Source organism: Vicugna pacos, chromosome 1 (genome assembly GCF_048564905.1).
Source record: "Vicugna pacos chromosome 1, VicPac4, whole genome shotgun sequence".
Taxonomy (NCBI): Eukaryota; Metazoa; Chordata; class Mammalia; order Artiodactyla; family Camelidae; genus Vicugna; species Vicugna pacos.
The window spans coordinates 62998435-63015431 of record NC_132987.1 but is presented as its reverse complement, the minus strand read 5'-3'; the positions used below and the strand labels follow the sequence as shown (position 1 = coordinate 63015431).

General features: G+C 47.7%; 1 protein-coding gene and 1 long non-coding RNA gene across 2 annotated transcripts; one reads left to right on the top strand and one right to left on the bottom strand.

Moving 5' to 3' along the window:
• Positions 1-462: 462 nt before the first annotated feature.
• On the bottom strand, positions 463-2398 carry LOC140697014 (uncharacterized). The gene is made up of 2 exons (XR_012073842.1): positions 2311-2398; positions 463-765 (listed from the first exon to the last, which is right to left on the bottom strand). It is a non-coding gene; the product is annotated as an uncharacterized lncRNA (long non-coding RNA).
• A 3426-nt stretch (positions 2399-5824) lies between these two features.
• MUC20 (mucin 20, cell surface associated) lies at positions 5825-14624 on the top strand. Its single transcript, XM_015236509.3, has 4 exons — positions 5825-5921; positions 9300-10565; positions 12955-13046; positions 14554-14624. The coding sequence occupies exons 1-4, from the start codon at positions 5843-5845 to the stop codon at positions 14614-14616; spliced, it is 1500 nt and encodes a 499-aa protein (XP_015091995.1). The 5' UTR covers positions 5825-5842; the 3' UTR covers positions 14617-14624.
• The last annotated feature ends 2373 nt before the right edge of the window (positions 14625-16997 follow it).

The window sequence follows — 16997 nt, the reverse complement described above, 5'->3', positions numbered from 1 at the left end:
TTCAGCCTTCTGAGCCTTTCTGAGCCTCCGTTTTCTCATCTGTGTCGTAGAGCTGGCCTTGTAGGACTGTTGCAGAAGGGCCTGGTCCTTGGTGGATGTACAATGAGAGAGCTGTTATTTGGGGACACGTAAATAAGCAGAACAGGCCTCTGCTAACTGCTCACTTAGGTCCAGCAGCTGCTCCAAACCAGCCTCCTGGGGACGCCCCTCTCCGTCTCTGTGAAGGGACTCAAGAAAAGAGCCTGATGCCTCCCTGACGCTCCTCCCCCACCTGGTGCCAGCAGGGACCCTGGAGCTCTGCCACCCCTCCTGGGCCTCCTGGGGCCATGGTCACTGGGCCCGGTGGTTCCTGTGTCCCACTGCCATCCTGTGTGTTTCCGCATCGGTTCAACCAGAGGAAAATGGAAACCTGCAATTGTCGTAAACACAATTAAGCGTGCATAGAATCAGCCATACAAAGTATAAAACAGAAATTTGGCTCATGGTGTTTATTGTTTTGTGATGGTTACAGTGAGTATAGCAAACATTTCTTGAGAGTAGAAAGGAAGAAGCTGGCCCTTCTGTGGCTAAGTGATTCTTGCCTCTCTCCTCAATAATCCTTCCTGGGCTCCATCGCACTGCCTGTAAGTCCCGAAGTAGCCTGACCTGAGCCCTGTGGCCTCTTGTCCACACCTCCTCTTCCCACGGTGACAGGAGAGGCAGTGCATCCTCTGGTGTACGGGGAGTGTCCTCCCTGGGCCTCCTCGTGCGCAGGACTTCAAAGCACTAGGAAAGTAATGCCGGGGGCCTTCGGGTCAGCTGAGCCAATCCTTCCTCCCCAAACCTGCTCTTCCCCCTGCTCTGTGCATGGTGCCCTGTCCTCCAGCCTCTTAGACTGCAGAATCTCAGGGTCATCTTTTACTTGTCTCTGCCCCTGGTCTTTTTCTGCAGGTGCCAGGTCTTTCTAGTTCTACTTCTCAACATGGTTCACATCTGCCCCCTTTACAATCCTACTGCTGAAATCCTAGGCCATAGCCTCTTTTTGTTATTATTGTTGGATTTTGGGGGGTGGGGGTGGAATTAGGTTTATTTATTTAATTATTATTATTTTTGATGGCGGTACTGGAGATTGAATCCAGGACCTCATGCATGCTAAGCACGCACTCTACCACTGAGCTATACCCTCCCCCGTCATAACCTCTTAATAGTCCTCTTGCCCTTACTGGTCTCTACCCACATTGTACCACAGTGTACTGCCCAAAGCAGAGCTCTGGTGTTGCCAGTTCCCCACTCAGAAACCACCACTGCCTTCCCATTGTCTCTAGAATAAGACTAACTTCCCATGCGTGGCAGGCAAAGTCCTCCACCACATGGCCCCAGGGCACATTTCTGGCCTTACCTCCTGCGAGTCCCCTTCCCACTCCTCTGTTACAACTGAGTGGAATGATCAGTTACCCCCACCCAAGCCTTGCTCTAGGCCTTTGCTAATCTGAACCCTGCTTCTAGTAAATGATAATAGCATAGGATGCCCTATGTCAGCACAGAGTCCAGTCATTAGCTAGTGGGTCTGTTTAAGCTTAGTTTCTCTGAAAGAAGAGCCTGAATAAGTTATTTAGGAACATAATCCTGAGGAGCTGGTGAGGGAAATGAGAAGTGGGAAGTGGGAGGGAAGACAGAGAGCCAGCACAAAGAGGTGTTATGCATTTGGCCCCTCCTATGGCTGATCGGTTGTTCAATCCTTGAGACCTTCTTTGATACTTGAGAAGCCTTATGAGATGTGTCTGAGAACCATCTGTCCCAGGAATGAAATGGGCAGCATCTGTCCGTGGGCTTCTATTCCTGGTGGCTTACAGGTTGCTCCACAGGAACTAATTCTCCCAGTTTTTTGCTGCTCTATGTGAGGGCTGAGCAGCTCCCAGAAATATCCCAAGACTTGGCATCAGGGAAACCCTGGGACAGAGGCCAGATGACACATGGCAAGGCCCTGCCTGGTCTCTCCTGGGACACTGGTCCCTGCAGCAGTACCTAGAGTAGGAGGCAAGGCCAAGAGAACTTGAAGTGGGGTACAAAAAGTGTCTGACCCCTGGCATCTAGGAACACATGCTTTATCCCTTCAGTTCTTTCAGCCACAGATTTCTTTCCCTGCCCAGGGCTTTGCGAACTTAGATGATTCCCACCACATCTCCTAACCTACACATTCTGTGTACACTCAACATTTTGAACCTGTGGGAACCCACTCAAATGCCCCAGAGTTGGTATAACGATTATTTTAAAGAGGAAACATTTGCCTACAGAAGATGCAGAAAGAAAGGTTGTCTGAGCTTCCCCTACCTGACTAAAGCAGAGCCTTCTAAAAATACAGCTGCCATTAATCCCCCTCCAGGGGGTTTTCCAGCCAGTTAGCTGCCATGGAGACAGAGTGCCCAACAGAACCTTCCCTGCTTTCCCCACAGGAGCCTTAAGCCCCACCCCTTTGTTAAGTGTGGTATATAAACCTTTGCCTCTGGTTATTCAGTGAGTTACTCATTACGGAACAACTCCCTGGTTCACATGTAAATCAACTTTATCTTTTCTCCTATTCATCTCTTTTCTCAGTTAACTTGCAGGCTTCCAACCACTGGACCCAAGCTGAAAGAAGAAAAAGTTTTTCCTCCCAACGAACCCAGAACCGTGCTGTGGCCTGTGAAGCTAGGCTACATAGCTCAGTGGTCTAGCAGAACCACAATGTTGTATTTCAAGGATATTTTACTGAGTTAACTCTTAGCAGCCCAGCGCTCGGGCTTTACTGGAGCCCTTGTCCTGAGTTGGATCCATCCATCCCTACAATGTGTGCTGGCTCATTGTGGGAGAGGGGAGTCTCAGTGCTCTGACAAGAGAGCCAGACCCAAATGGCGCTGATGACAACTCCGTCTTTCCGTTTGTTCAGGCTGAGAAGTCTAGTTTTCTTGACCTTTCTCTTCCTTTGACAGCCCATGTCAATCTGGGAGGAAATCATGTTGGCTCTGCTTTCAGAATATATTCAGAATCTGACCAACTCCCACTACCATGTCTGCTGCCACCATGGTCAGAGCCACCCTCATCTCTCACCTGGACTAGGGCAAAATCCTCCTAACTCCCAGATTCTATTCCAGTTTCTATTCTAGTCCTTCCAAAACCTAAGTTACATCCCATCACTCCTCTGCTCAAACCTCCCCAGGGGCGGCTCCCACCTCACTCAGAGGCCCCCAGGGCCCTTTGTCATTTACACCCCAACGCCATGCTCCCCTGCCCCCCAGTTCTGCCCTCTCACATAGCTCCAGCTACATGGCCTCTTTGATCCTTCTTGAACTTGGCCTTGCCTTTGGTCTCTGGATCTTTCTCTAGCAGTTCTGCTGCCTGGAGTGTTCTTCCCCAGGTATCCACATGGCTAACTTTCTCACCAGCTTGGAGCCATTGTTTAAATCCTGTGGTGCTATTTAACACAGCAACCTGCCCCTCACCTCTCCACACCACACACCAGGTTCTTCTTAATTGTTTTTGTTTCCCTTGTTTTCATAATATTCATCCCTATATAATTCACTTGTTATGTTTATTGTTTGCCTTCTCTCTTCAATAAGAAGTTAGCTCCATGAGGTCAGGGATCTGTTTTACTCAGTGATGTATCACAAGTGCCTGGAACAGTGTCTGGCATGTAGTAGGCACTCCATGGATGCTTGCTAAATTAATAAAACTAGCCTCCTATGCTCGTTCAGGGTGAGAGCTGAGTTTGGCTGATCAAAATGGCCAGGAACTTTTTGGATAAGAGTATTATGGCCCAGGGCCAACAGTCATGTGCCCAGGCTTAGAAATTCTCCAGATACAGAGGAAGGTGGACTAGACAAAGTTCAGCAAAACCCAGGAAAGCATTCAGCCAGGCTTCCCTTCCAACAGGTTCCTGGTTAGATACCATCACAGTCAACTAGGCTAGAACTGAGCTGTTGATCACTTAGGTGATGAAAAGAAAAAGGAAATGGAGAGGGGAAATCCGTGGGGGTGGGGTGGGGCTGGAGAGGGTGGGGGTGGTGAAAAGGGCACCTGAAGTACCTCTGTTGGTAGATTAAGCCCCTGGCTGCTGGAATGAGGAAGTCCCTGTCTTAGCTGGGGTGGGGCAGACAGGTGGACCAGGAGGGGAAGAAGGTGGCAGAAAGGAGCTGCATTCTTTCTGGATTTCTCTTCTGTCTTCTCAGGTCACTCACTACTAGATGGGGTCAAACAGAATTCAGGTCATCGCTGTGGCCCTGGGGCCTCCTCTCCCCACCTAACACGCCCAAGGGGAAAAATCCATGCTCCCATTTTACAACATGAAGGACTGAGGTTGAATGGGAGGTGGAAGGGCTCAGCCTGTCAGGAGTACTCTGCAGATTAGCAGTGTAGTTGCAATTGAGGTCCAAGAGTTCTGACCCCAAGTGCTGGGTCGTGTCCCAGAGGGACCCCCTCAGCCCCTTCTCACACAGTCTTCCTTCCTCAATGCCCTGGAATGACTCTCTTCTCCCTCCAGACTGCAGAGCCCTTTATCCCAACACAGTGTGAAGTTCTAGAAGACAGTGTCTCACACCAAATGTAGGACCTCAGACTTCATGACCAACAGGACCTCAGAGGCCTTATTGACAGGGACCCAGAGAAGGCAAATAACTTTTCCAAGATTACACAGCTCCTGGGCTACCATTAAGGAAGAAGCCGGAAACAGAAACTAGACCTTTTGATTCCACATTAAAGTACATTCCAGCCATGAAATTTTGTGATTTCTTGACGCTGGTCCAACAAGCTTTCCTCCACTCTAGAGCTGCTTTCATCACAAAACTCTTGCCCTGAAATTCCCGAGGTACTTTGTCAGGTCTCTGGCTGTGGCCATACAGCTTATGGCCTTGGAACTTTGAGAGGATAAGATTCTTTGGTAGAGCATTTGGAAATATATTCTGCAGCCTCATTGACTCCTTGTGGCCAAATCCCCAAGTCACCCTCACACTTCCCTTCTCCCAGGCCCTGGGACTCAGATCATCACCTTTCCCTTTCCCTTCTTCCAGCCAGAGCCTTCCCCACCCCGCACCTCCAATCTGGCCCAGGACATGGTCCTGGCTCTGGCTGGGATGCAGGATCACAGGATGTGAAGACGGAAGGATGTTAAGGATCAGTCCTGCCCTACACTGGAGAGTCGTCTCCTCCAGACCTCAGGGGGCTGTTTCTTCTCTCTATTGCTTGAGGATCAGAGTGGACATCAGGGCTCTCACTCATTTACTGAACACCTGAGATGTATATGTTCTCAGTGAGCACCGAGTATGTAGCAGACACTACGTTAGAGCCTTACTATCTCATGTGATCTCACATAACAGCCCAGTGAAGTAAGGATTATGCCCATTTTACAGATCAAGAGGTTGAGGTTCTGAAAATTCTTTAATTTGCCCTAGATTATAGAGCTAATAAAGTCTAAGATTAGGAATAAAACCCCGATCTCTCTAACTAAAATCCCAAACCCCAAGCACAAGGGGATAGGGTAGGGGGGAGAGGTTGTGGGAAGGGGGAAATGTGTGTAAAACACCATCTTCCACAGCCTCCTTGGCTGCAGGACCCAGGGGGTGAATATCAGTATGGAAATACCATATCTTCAAATCAAACTTCAGAGAGGAGAAGTCAGTGGGCAAGGGCGGGTAGGAGGGTTAGCTTGTTGACAACTCTGTCACACAACCTGCCAGCTCTCAGCATGTGCACTTGGCTGCATCCTGGAAACTACCCAGTCACACCTAGGCAGGTGGCCCGCCCCTGCTCCCCGGGATGAGGAAGCAGGAAAGGTGGCAGTGAGAGGCAGTGGCAGATCTGCTGGGCAGTGGTGGCTGGAGCCCCAGCCAGGATGGGCTCTTTCTGGGGCCTGACTCTGCCCCTTTTCTTCTTCTTCTACTTGGGGGCTGGGGCCCCCAGGAGCTCTGCAGGTAAGGAGGTGAGAGGGGGCCTGTGCACTTCTCTCCGGACAGGGCTCTGGGTGGGAGTTACTGTACTGCAGCCCTTTGTGGGTGAGGGTAGCTCTCTTGGGTTAATTACAATCAACCCTAAAGCCATATGTGGAGTATTACTGTGGCTGATAAAGAGTACGCGGGTAGCAATGGGTCAGCTTAAGCATGTATGACCTGCAGTCCATACAAATGATGTCATTGTGAAGTTGCTGTAGGTTTGTCTTTACACCCGTAGGGGTGTGAATACTTAGAGTAGGGAGAGTGCGGGGGAGCAGGGAAGTGCAGGCTAGTGATAAAAATCTGACTAAAGCCAAAGAATATGGCTTGATGAGATTCTTTCTCCTCCAAGTTTATTTTCTAGCACGGATTTCCTTTAAAAAACAGTTTTTGTGTGAAAAGTGTTACTGTAACAGACTGTTTGCGGAGAGTGAATTCTGAGAGAGGCAAGGCTTTTATGAGAGAGGAGAGCGAACATTGATCTGTAACAGGAACTGTGCTGAACTTATCACATGCATTATCTTTTTTAAAAAGAGACTTAATTTTATAGAGCAGTTTTAGGTTCACAGCAAAACTGAGCAGAGAGTACAGAGATTTCCTGTGTACCCTCTGCCCACCCCCCACAGCCTCCTCCACTGTTAACATTCCTCACTAGGGAGGTACACGTGTTACAAACAAGGAAACTACACTGACACATCATTATCATGCATTATCTTTTTTTTTAAAGGCTTTATTTTTTAAGAGCAATTTTAGCTTCACAGCAAAAGTGAGAGTAAAGTGCAAAGATTTCCCATATACTCCCATCACTGTCCTTTTAATCCTCACAATTACCCTGTGAGATGGATACAATTTTCATTCTTACCCTCCCCACGCCCCCACCCCTGTCCCCAAGGTGAGCAGACCGAGGCTTCTTACCAAGATTAAGTAATTTATCTGCAGAGCCAGGATTTTATTCAACACGCACGCACGCGCACACACACACATACACACACACACACACACACACACACACACACACATATCCCCCCCAACCATTGGACCACACTGCCTCCAGCATGCACTCATGCTCTGCCAGGCTTGTGCTGCACACTTAACATTTAATTTAATGCAATGTTCACTACCCTATAAAATAGGGGTACCGTTTTATAGATGAGGAAATGCAGGCTTGGAGCCAGGAGACTTGGTGGGGTCACAGGGTTGATAAGCAGCAGAGCAAGCAGCAGAGAGGGGATTCAAACTCAAGGTCCAAAGCCCACATGCTTCCTCCACACCAGTTTGATCTGAGGAGTGGCTCAGGAGAGCTGCAACATTCTAGAGCTGTAGAGGGCCAGGTGGGCTTCGCTTTGTTTGAGAAGATCCCTTATGAGTAAGAGACTTAGCTATGAGAACGCAGGAGATGAAGGGGCTATGGGTTTGGGAAGCATGAGGTTTCATAGCAGGATAACACCACCAGGCTCTCAGGAAGGGAAGAAAATGTGGCAGGAGGGGTCAGTGGTCAGAACCCACAGTTTGGGCTTCTGGCTGTGTGGGCTGACAGAAAGGCTCTGCCTCCATCTGTGGGGACTGTGGAGGCTCAGAGAAGTAACTCGGGCTTTGAAGTGGGGAGAAGGAAGTCTATTTCCGTAAAAGCGTGATTTGTGTGTGTAGGTGCCATGACCCACCTAATATGCCTGTGGGTACAGCCTGAAACTCAAGCTGTATTAAAGTAGGTGTGTGCTCTCAAGTGACTCCTTGAGTGGACATGGTCAGAGAGGGATGCTTAATAACCACCTGCAGGCTTTGGAGCTTCCTGTTTCCCCTTCTCTGGCCCTCACCACCTGACAAAGCAGGTATTGTGACCCTCTTTCAAAAGGGAAGAAATGGAAACTTGGGGATGTCTAGTGCTGCTTCGCTGGTAGGAGACAGAGTCAGGATTTGAACCAGTAAATCATCAGACTCCAGAGTTGGTAAGCAATAGATGTGGAGCTGGAACCCAGTCTTTTGCCTCCTGGCCCAGTGCTCCTTCATCATTCAGTAGGAGACACAGGAGGACAAGCTGAGGACCAGTCCTGACACCCTGGGTAGAAGTGACCTCGTGGTCCTGAGCTCCCTCTGGGTTCTTGGGTTCTTTTGAGCCAGTAGATTTCAGGAAAGGCCATCCTACACCATCAGAACCCCGAAAAAGGGGGCTTATATTTTGATCTTTTCCTTCCAAGAGTCGGGTTACTAGATGAAAGACAAGCCTTCCACTTAAATTTGAATTTCAGTAATGAAGTATTTAAACTGTAAGTATGTCTCAAATATTACATGAGAAATACACATACTAAAAAATTATTTGTCATTAAAATAATTCCTTGTTTATCTGAAATTCAAATTCCAATTTAACTGGGCATCATGTATTTTTATTTGCTAAAATGGCAACACTTCTCAAGAGGCACCTTGGCTCACTTACAGAGAGAGCTCTTCCCCCTCGGTAGACAGGAGAGGCACTCTTGTCAGCCCATAAAGGATCCTGCTGTAGCCTCCCCACCCCGGGCAGTGAGTACCTGCTGGCCCTCCAGTCACACAGCCTCAGACGGTTGGCCGAGCAAGCAGAGATGTTCTGCCCTATGGAGAAACACTAGCGGCATCTCTCTAAAAGTGCCGTTTTGCCTCACCAGGCTCTCTGTTACCTGTGGAAGATGCCTGGTATGTCGTTTCTGTCGTTCTGGGGTCTCGTCCCTGTCGTCTCAGGCCCCCGTTCAGGAGAGGCTTGAGCAGGGGTGGGGAGCTTGCCTTTTTCCTTTGCTAGAGCCCCGGGGACTCTGCCTGCTCCCCTCTTTTGTGGCAGCCACTATCCACACTGTCTAGGAGTTTCCTCTCCCCCAGTCTCCCCAGCTACCGCTAATAAACACAAAAGCACAGGTGTTTCTTGTGTTTGAAGGGTTTTTACTTCCGTGAGGAAACATTCTCTGGATGAGAAAAGAATTGATAGAAAAGTGACAAGTATTCTTTCAGAAAGTTCCAAGAGTTATGGTGGCTGCTCCACAGTCTTGGCTCACTTGGACTTCTACCTTCGTTGTTCCCCCTTGAAGCTGGATCCTGGCCTCACACATTCGCTCTGATGACTTCAGGCTAATAATCAACTAGATTCTGGGGCTTGCTTGCCTCAAGTGGGCCATCAGAGGACATCGGTCAGGGTGATTCCAGTTCCGCGGCTGCCACGTGGGACTGGGCTTCCTGACAGTGCTTCCTTCTTCCTTGAATATATAGAAAAAAAGAGGGTAAAACATCCCCCCTCCCCACCCTAATCCCAGCAGTGCCCAGGGCATAAACACAAGAGCTTGTGTGAAGGCCGTGCCTGGGACTCACAGCTCACAAAGTTGGTCTTACCCAACACAGGCCCCAGCACCAGTGGATCGGGCCACACAGAGGTTCCTGCTGTGACTTCGGGGAGCAGGACAAGCTCTGAAGGAGTCTTCTGGACCACTGACCTCACTAAGACCTCTGATAGAACTTTAATCCCAGACAGCATCATTCCGGAAGCAGAGACCAGGGAAACTGAGACCATTTTTCCTGCAACACAGATCAGGGCCCTCATAAAAAGAACACTTTCCAAGTTTACAGTTGTGATCACTACTCCTGTGGAAACATCAGCCACAAGCGGCAGCCCCACAGGAAGTGGAGTGACCGCAGCTGAGACTGTTACATGCGATCATCTCTTGAAAGCCATCTTTGACATCCTTTGCACCTTTGACAGCTCTGAAGAGGCAAAGAGAGTCATGGTTAATGTCTTGACATGGGCACACACCTCTGCAGAAGCCGAGGCCCTGTCCTCGGAGAGCAGTGCCTCTTCTGACAGCTCAGCTTCAGCCTTCACCTCCTTCCAAGGCCTGTCCCCTGACATCACTGCTCTGGCTAAAGCCTTGGCTGCCAACAACATCACCAACTTCGAGGTTACCAACTGCAGCGTTCTAGATATAGAAACAACTGCCCCCGTCCCTAGGACTTCAGATGTGGATCACAGCCCCACGGGAGGAAAGGCCCTGTCTGCTCCTGAGACGTCAGCTTTGCCTGACTCCACTGAAGCAAGATCACACCTCCCCAGGACCACAACCTCTGCTAAGGTCTTGTCAGCAGCCAGTGCCACAGCATCAGCCACACCTGATGTCACATCCACCATCGATAGCACCGCAAAAGTTGAAACAACAGCAGCCAAAGCCACCACCCCCAGTGGAAACTTGGTGACAGTCAGCATGAACCCCTTAAAAGAAAACTCAGTGCTCTCTGTTGAGACAACAAGCCACACGGAGGACTCAGGAGCAGTTACAATCTCCACAGGGGCTGGGTCAACAGTGGGCAAAGTGACTTCCCCAGCTAGGTTCTCAGCCACAGTCTACAGCCTCTCGGAAGTAGCCACTATCGTGAGCTCCACCCTCTCAGAGCCTTCTACAACAGACAGCACATTTAGTGGGACTGTTCCCATCAGCAAGAGCCCTCTTCCTTCTGTCCATCTGACTACAGCCAGCAGCAGCCAAGGAAAAAACATCACCTTAGCTAAGACCACAGCCTCAGTGAAGACTTTGAAGACAACCAGCACAGCTCAGGGGAAGCCCTCAGCAGCCATGCCCACCACTGCTCAGACAAGGTGGACAGATGCCACTGCAGGTAAGTGGCTCCCCCTTGTGTGATCTGTGGGGATTTGGGGTTTGGAGTCTCCAAGATATCTGCAGGTTTAAGGAGCAGGGAGAGAGGAAGGACTGAGGGGCCTACTCTGAGTCCTGTCTCTAATGCTGCTTCTTTATAATCTCCTAAGTGCTTCTTACCAAAATCAGAAACAAGCAGGGCTAAGGTGGTGGATGGAAGAATTCAGTGTTGGCAGTGTGGAGAAATGGTTTGTGACCTTGTCTCAGCCCTTAACCACCTGAGTGACCTATGACAGATCCCTCTCCCTCTCTGGGCCTCAGTTTCTCCACGAGTACCTGGAGGGGGTTGCAATGAGGTCCTTTCCAGCTCTGCCCTTCTACAAGCATAACTGTTGAGTAGCTATTGAGTACCAGGCAAGGACACAGATTTTATTTAAGACATAGCTCTCATGCTCTGAAAGTCTCTGGTTCAGCCAGAGGTGCTCAGAAGGTACCATATGGGCAACTGGTCCCAGTTGCTGCCCTCTGAGCAGCCGGGACCTCTTGGAAGTGGAGCTCGCTGGATGCGCATGTTGGGATTGGTGCCATAGACGGTGATTTAAACTAAATAAATAAATTGGGTAAAAGTTGGGGAATTTAAAGTCACATCTCTGAGAAAACAGATACTTCTCAGGGCAGAAGTCCCTTGTCAGAGGCTGCTTGGTCAGGCCAGCTCTTAGTCAGCCTGTAGCCTTCACTTCCACTTCCAGTCACTCTGTCCTCATGTCTCATCCCCACGGTGTCCTCACCTTGCCCTGTCTTTCTGAGTAGGTGAAATAATATTAATCACAACCGCTTTACTGAATATCTTGCATTTCAGGCAGAGATGGTATAAAAGTATTTCACAACCAGTAAACATTGGCACCAGCTGAACGTTCTCTCTGATGTCAGGCAGTGTTCTATGAGTTTGCATGTTATCTCTTCTAATTAAGCCTTTGAAACCACTGACAGATGAGGAAACAGATTTAAAGACGGTAAAAAGGTAGCAGTGAGATTCCAGATGAAAGTCTGATTCCAAGACTCATAGTCTCCCACTGTGCTCTTACTTGTAAAAGCTCAATTTATCGGGGGAAGGGTATAGCTCAGTGGTAGAGTGTGTGCTTAGCATACACGAGGTCCTGGCATCAATCCCCAGTACATCCATTAAAAACTTTTTTTTAATAAATAAATAAACCTAATTACCTCCCACCACCTAAAAACACAAAAACAACAAACATGGACACTTCCTAAAAAAAAAAGTCAATTTATTAATATATATTTTTAAATGCTTTATTATTTATTGATTAGATGATATACTTACATGATTTAAAATTCAGTAAGTGTAAAAGGGTACATACACCGTGAAATGTCTTTCTTCTATGCTGTCCCCCAAGTAGCCAGTTTTCCTTGCACATGTAACCGATGGCATCACTTTCTTGTGACTCCTCTTCTGTACGTGAAATATGTATATGGAAGCATAAAGAAGAAATCTATATCTATATAATATAGATAGTATCTTTCCTCTTCCTTTTTATGCAAGGGGAGTGTGTGATAAACACAGATCTGCTTCTAGTATTCCATTTTGCTTTACCATAATTTACTTAACCAGTCCTTTATGGATGGACATTTTGGTTCTTTCCAGTATTTTGTTATGACAAATAGTGCTTCAGCAAATCTTACATTTTTCACGTGTGTTATTTTCTGTAGAATAAACTTCTAGATGTGCAGTTGCTGGATCAATTCTAATTGTAATCTGATAGGATGAAACAACTACAGGGTGGCAGGTAAAGGCAGGAAGATCAGGGCTTAACAAAAGACAGAAGTTGCCTACCAAGCTGCTAAGTCAGGAAGGCTGAACTGAAAGCCCTCCTCTAGCTTAGAGCTGGACGAATCAGCCGAGCCCATCTCCTCAGAGAGCCGGCCTCTCTGCAGCATTCTCTCAGGCTGGCCCCTTCCCCGACAGCCCCATTCAGGGCCTCCAGGCCTTGAGAACATTCTAGATCCACTTTCATTTCTCCTTCCTCACACCGTTCTTTTGACTTCTCCAAATGTGGATTGGGTCTTTAGCCATTTCCTTCATTATTGCTGGGAAGACACATCCAATTATTGGAGAGAAGAAATCCTCTTTCTCTTTGCGGTGAGTAGCTGTAAAATCCTGTGTGAACACAGACACATTAACCCATGTATGCAAAAGGGGGACAGAAGCTGGGTAACAGAATTCACATCTTTTTTTTTTTTAATGGGGGTACTGGGAATTGAGCCCAGGACCTTGTGCATGCCAAACATGTGCTCTACCACTGGATATACCCTCCCTCAGACCCCTCACAGTTCACATCTTGATTCCTGAACTGACTTACCCATATTTTTGTCTTCCTACTGTTTTCAACTTGCAGGTAGGGATGGAGGCTTCCTCCTCCTGAGGCTGAGTGTAGACTCCCCGGAAGACCTCACTGACCCCAGAGTGGTGGAGAGGCTGATGCAGCAGGTGAGTGGGCACTATCTGTGCTGGGGAGCAGAGCAGAGTGGGAGGTTCTCCGGGACTCTAGGGAAGATCTGCAGGATACAAAAGAGCCACTGCTACACTTGGGAGGGTATAGTTTCTTATGGAGAATTAGGAGCAAAATCTAAGGATCCCTGCCTGACGTTTCTTTTGCCTGTTTTTCCTGAGTTCTGAATTCCCCTTCTCTGCAGTATAAAAAAATTATTTCTCTCAACCAAAATTCCTCAGGCCTTAGGAAGATCAGGCCTTCTGGCTCCTGGGAGTAGGTCAATGATACTAATGGGCAGATAGGCAGGACTTTTGGTTGCAAGTGGCTGCACCCTACTCATCATTGCTTACACAGACGAAAGGTATTGGCTAAGAAACTAAGAAGTGACTATCCAGCTTCAGTTATGGCTGTATCCAGCAGCTCAAACTTGATCATTAGGATTTCCTCTTTCTCTCCTCTTAGCTCTGCTTTCTTTGTTCTTGAGTCTCTTCTTATATAAGGAAAGGTGGCTGCGACAGCTGTAGATTCAAAAGGCACTGCCCTCTCCCAAGATCTGCATATCACACTAGGGAGGGACTGATCTCATTGACTAGAACAGCCACCACAACTGACAGTCTGACCAGAACCATATGGAATGGGAAGGAGAATCCCCAAAGGAAACAGACATGCTAGCCAGGGGGAAAAAAAACTCTAGATGGGGACCAAGATTATATTTATACAGTAAGTTGGGAAAATTCTCCTAAAACCCAGATCACTGGACAAAGCTTCTAGGGGTGTGGAATTCTGGGATCAGGGCTTTGAGGGATGGTGCGAGCCATTGGGAAGTTAGAATGAGTCAGCTCAGGCTAGCTCTTGTGCCCACATCTTGCTGCCAGGGGATGATGGGAAGAGGGAATGTCTGGGCCCTTGAAGTTCTCTTAGTGGAAGGGGGTGCCTATCAGGACTCCCGTAATAGGGAGTTCCCTGAACATGGCTTGGGGTTTTGAAGTGAGACAGCCAAATAAATGACAAATGCCCACAGTGCATGATGATCCAAGTAGCAAGTGTGAATCCTAGTTGAATCCTAGCCAGGAATGTGTCAGACCCAAGCCCCTCAAACTGGAAACTATTTCAGGAGATCAGAAAGAAACCAGGGAGATAGGAGCAGGTCAGGAACTGAGGTGCAGGGACCAGGCCGTGCAGGTGTTGGGCGTCAGTTCTTGCTGGGAGCTGGCCACTGGCGAGGGGCTCAGGGGTCAGACAAACAACAAGCTTTGGAGGTTGGTAGATCTGAGTGTAGATTCCACTTCCTAACAGTGTGACCTTCGGTAAGTTACTCCATATTACTTCCCTTCCCTGTTAAATGAGGTTACTGTGAGATTTAAATGACATGAAGCACCTCACCCATGCTCAGGAGGTGTCCCTGGCCTCCTTATATGTCCTCTGTCCCTTCCTGTCCTTGGCCTGTGGTGAATTCACAGGTCAGAGGGGCTGGAAGTACCACCTGATCCTTTTGCCCACCAGCTCCACCGTGAACTGTGCTTGCCTCTCATCCGTGTCTCCCTGCTGCGTGTCAGGAGGAGCTGAAGAACATCAGCTGTGACCCGGCATGGCCGTGCGCTGAAGAGGGACAGCGCTGCCTGTGGCCCGGGCCCCACTAGGACTGGAGCCATGTTACTGCTTGAGATGTACCTGGAAGTTTCTCACGTAGATCAGCAGGCCTGAGGCCTTGCCCTTACTTACAGGGCAGTGGGACCCTGGCTCACATATGCCTGACGTATGTGTGTAGGGAGGGGGTCTTCCCCTACACGGATGTCCTGGAACCTCCCCTGGCACATGTGTTGTGTTTCAGTAAAAAGTCACTTGATCACCTATCTGTTACCTGCTGTGTGCTTCCATCCTACATTAAAATTACACTCATTGTGGTCCAGGGACACATTTTGATGATACTGGGATTTAGTGCACCCTCACTGCTACCTCCCTCCTTTATGCTCCTCTGGTTCCTGGTTTGGACCTTGATTACAGCACTAACTGGGGCTGACCCTGGAGCCTTTTGAGCTGTGAGCTCCTTCAGAGCAGAAACCACATCTCTTTATCGATGTCACCTGAACTTAGCCCAGTGCCTGGCCCATAGTCAGATCACAGAGAATGCTTGTTGAATTGACTTGAATTTCAAATTCTCAACACAAGCAATACTTAATTATTCGTCTTCTCATAACTCTTGTCATGTTACTTTTTAAAATTAAAAGTGGCTAATTTTTTTCTATGGTAGAAGTAAAACTTGCTTATGATTTAAAAATTTTGAGAAATCTGAAAGGACCAAGGGGAGGGGAGAAGAAATGAGATGGGGGGGAGAGAAAGAAAAAAAAATGTCTAAAATCCATCCTACCCTTAGCTGTTGAGAGTTGTCTAGTTGTATCTCATACAACTATTGTTAATGTAGGTGTTCAGCCTCTCCGCATGGATGGTTCTAGTGGATCTCCACCAATAGATACCTTACATTCAACATTTCCAAAATCAAAGTACTAACCTTTCCCCTAAACCTGCACTACCTGCATCTTCCTCATCTCAGTTAATGTCAATTACTTCCTTCAGTTGTTTAAGCCCAAATCCTTGGAACTATTTCCTATTCATTTTATATCTAATTCATGAGGAAATTCTGTTGGCTCTACTGTCATCAAAATACGCCCATAATGTGACCCCTCCTCACCATCTCCACTGCTCTCACCGTGGTCCAAGTTGCCATCACCTCTCACCTGGATGACTAGTATCCTCCCACCAGGCCTCCGTGTTTCTACCCTTGTCCCCCATCCCCTGTCTAGTTCAGTACATCAGCCAGAGCAGTCTTTTTATAATGTAAGGCAGACTATGTCACTCCTTTGCTCCAAACCCTCCCATTTCTTTCAGAGAAAAAGCCACATTCCTACAATGGCCCACAAAACTGTAAACCATCTGTACCTCTCTGCTGGCCTCTTGAACTTGTTCATGACACACAAGCTACACTGACTTCCTTGCTGTTCCTTGAATGCACACTCCTGCCTTGGGACCTTTGCATGCATTGCTCAGTCTGCTTAGAATGCTTCTCCTCCAGATATTCACTTGGCTAACTCCTCTTCCTCCTCCTTCAGCTTCTCAGTGGGTCTACCTGACAACCCTCTTCTGCTTTGATTTTTCTTCATAACACTGATCACAACCTAACCTAATACATATTTTATTTATTTGTCTTACTTATTATCTCTCTCCCTCAACTAGAATGAAAGGATTTGCACATTGCAGGATCCCTAGGGTCTTGGACAGAGCCTGGCACATAAATATTTGCTAAGTAAAGAAGGAAACAGCAAGACAACTTGCATATTGCTCCAAAAAGGGAAGTATGTGTATTCATTTCACTCTCTTCCTCTAGAAGTGTGGAGCAGAATGAGTTTTATAAGTAGGTTGGACAAAAATAATTCAAACACTCATGCTGGCATATTTGTTCAACACCTACAATAGAAGAAAGACTGTGTTGTGTGCTGTGGGGGGATTAAAGATGTCTCTTCCCACATGGATTAAAGTTAGTAGGGGGAGGAAAACTCCTACTTATGCTTAGAAGCTCAGTTCATCCAGCACCTTCTTGTGGTGCCTTTCCTCAAATTCCCTAAAGAGGAACTAATTTATTAGTCTCTTTATGTTTCTGTTATAACACTTAATATGCTGTATCATGATTGGTTTGTTTAAGTTTTTAAAATCATACATGCTTCAGGATATGCACCATATAGTTTTGGTCTCTGTAACCCAGAACCTAGCACAGACCCCTGCACATGGAAGGCACTCAAATGTTTGCTACATGACTTAGGTGATGGGCCACGTGAGCAAATGACCATTAAATATGAGCTCTGGGCTCTGATTGGTAAGATAATGGCATTCAATGTTGAAGTAACAATATAAATTTAATGATATAATTATTTTTAAACTGCACTATAGTGAGG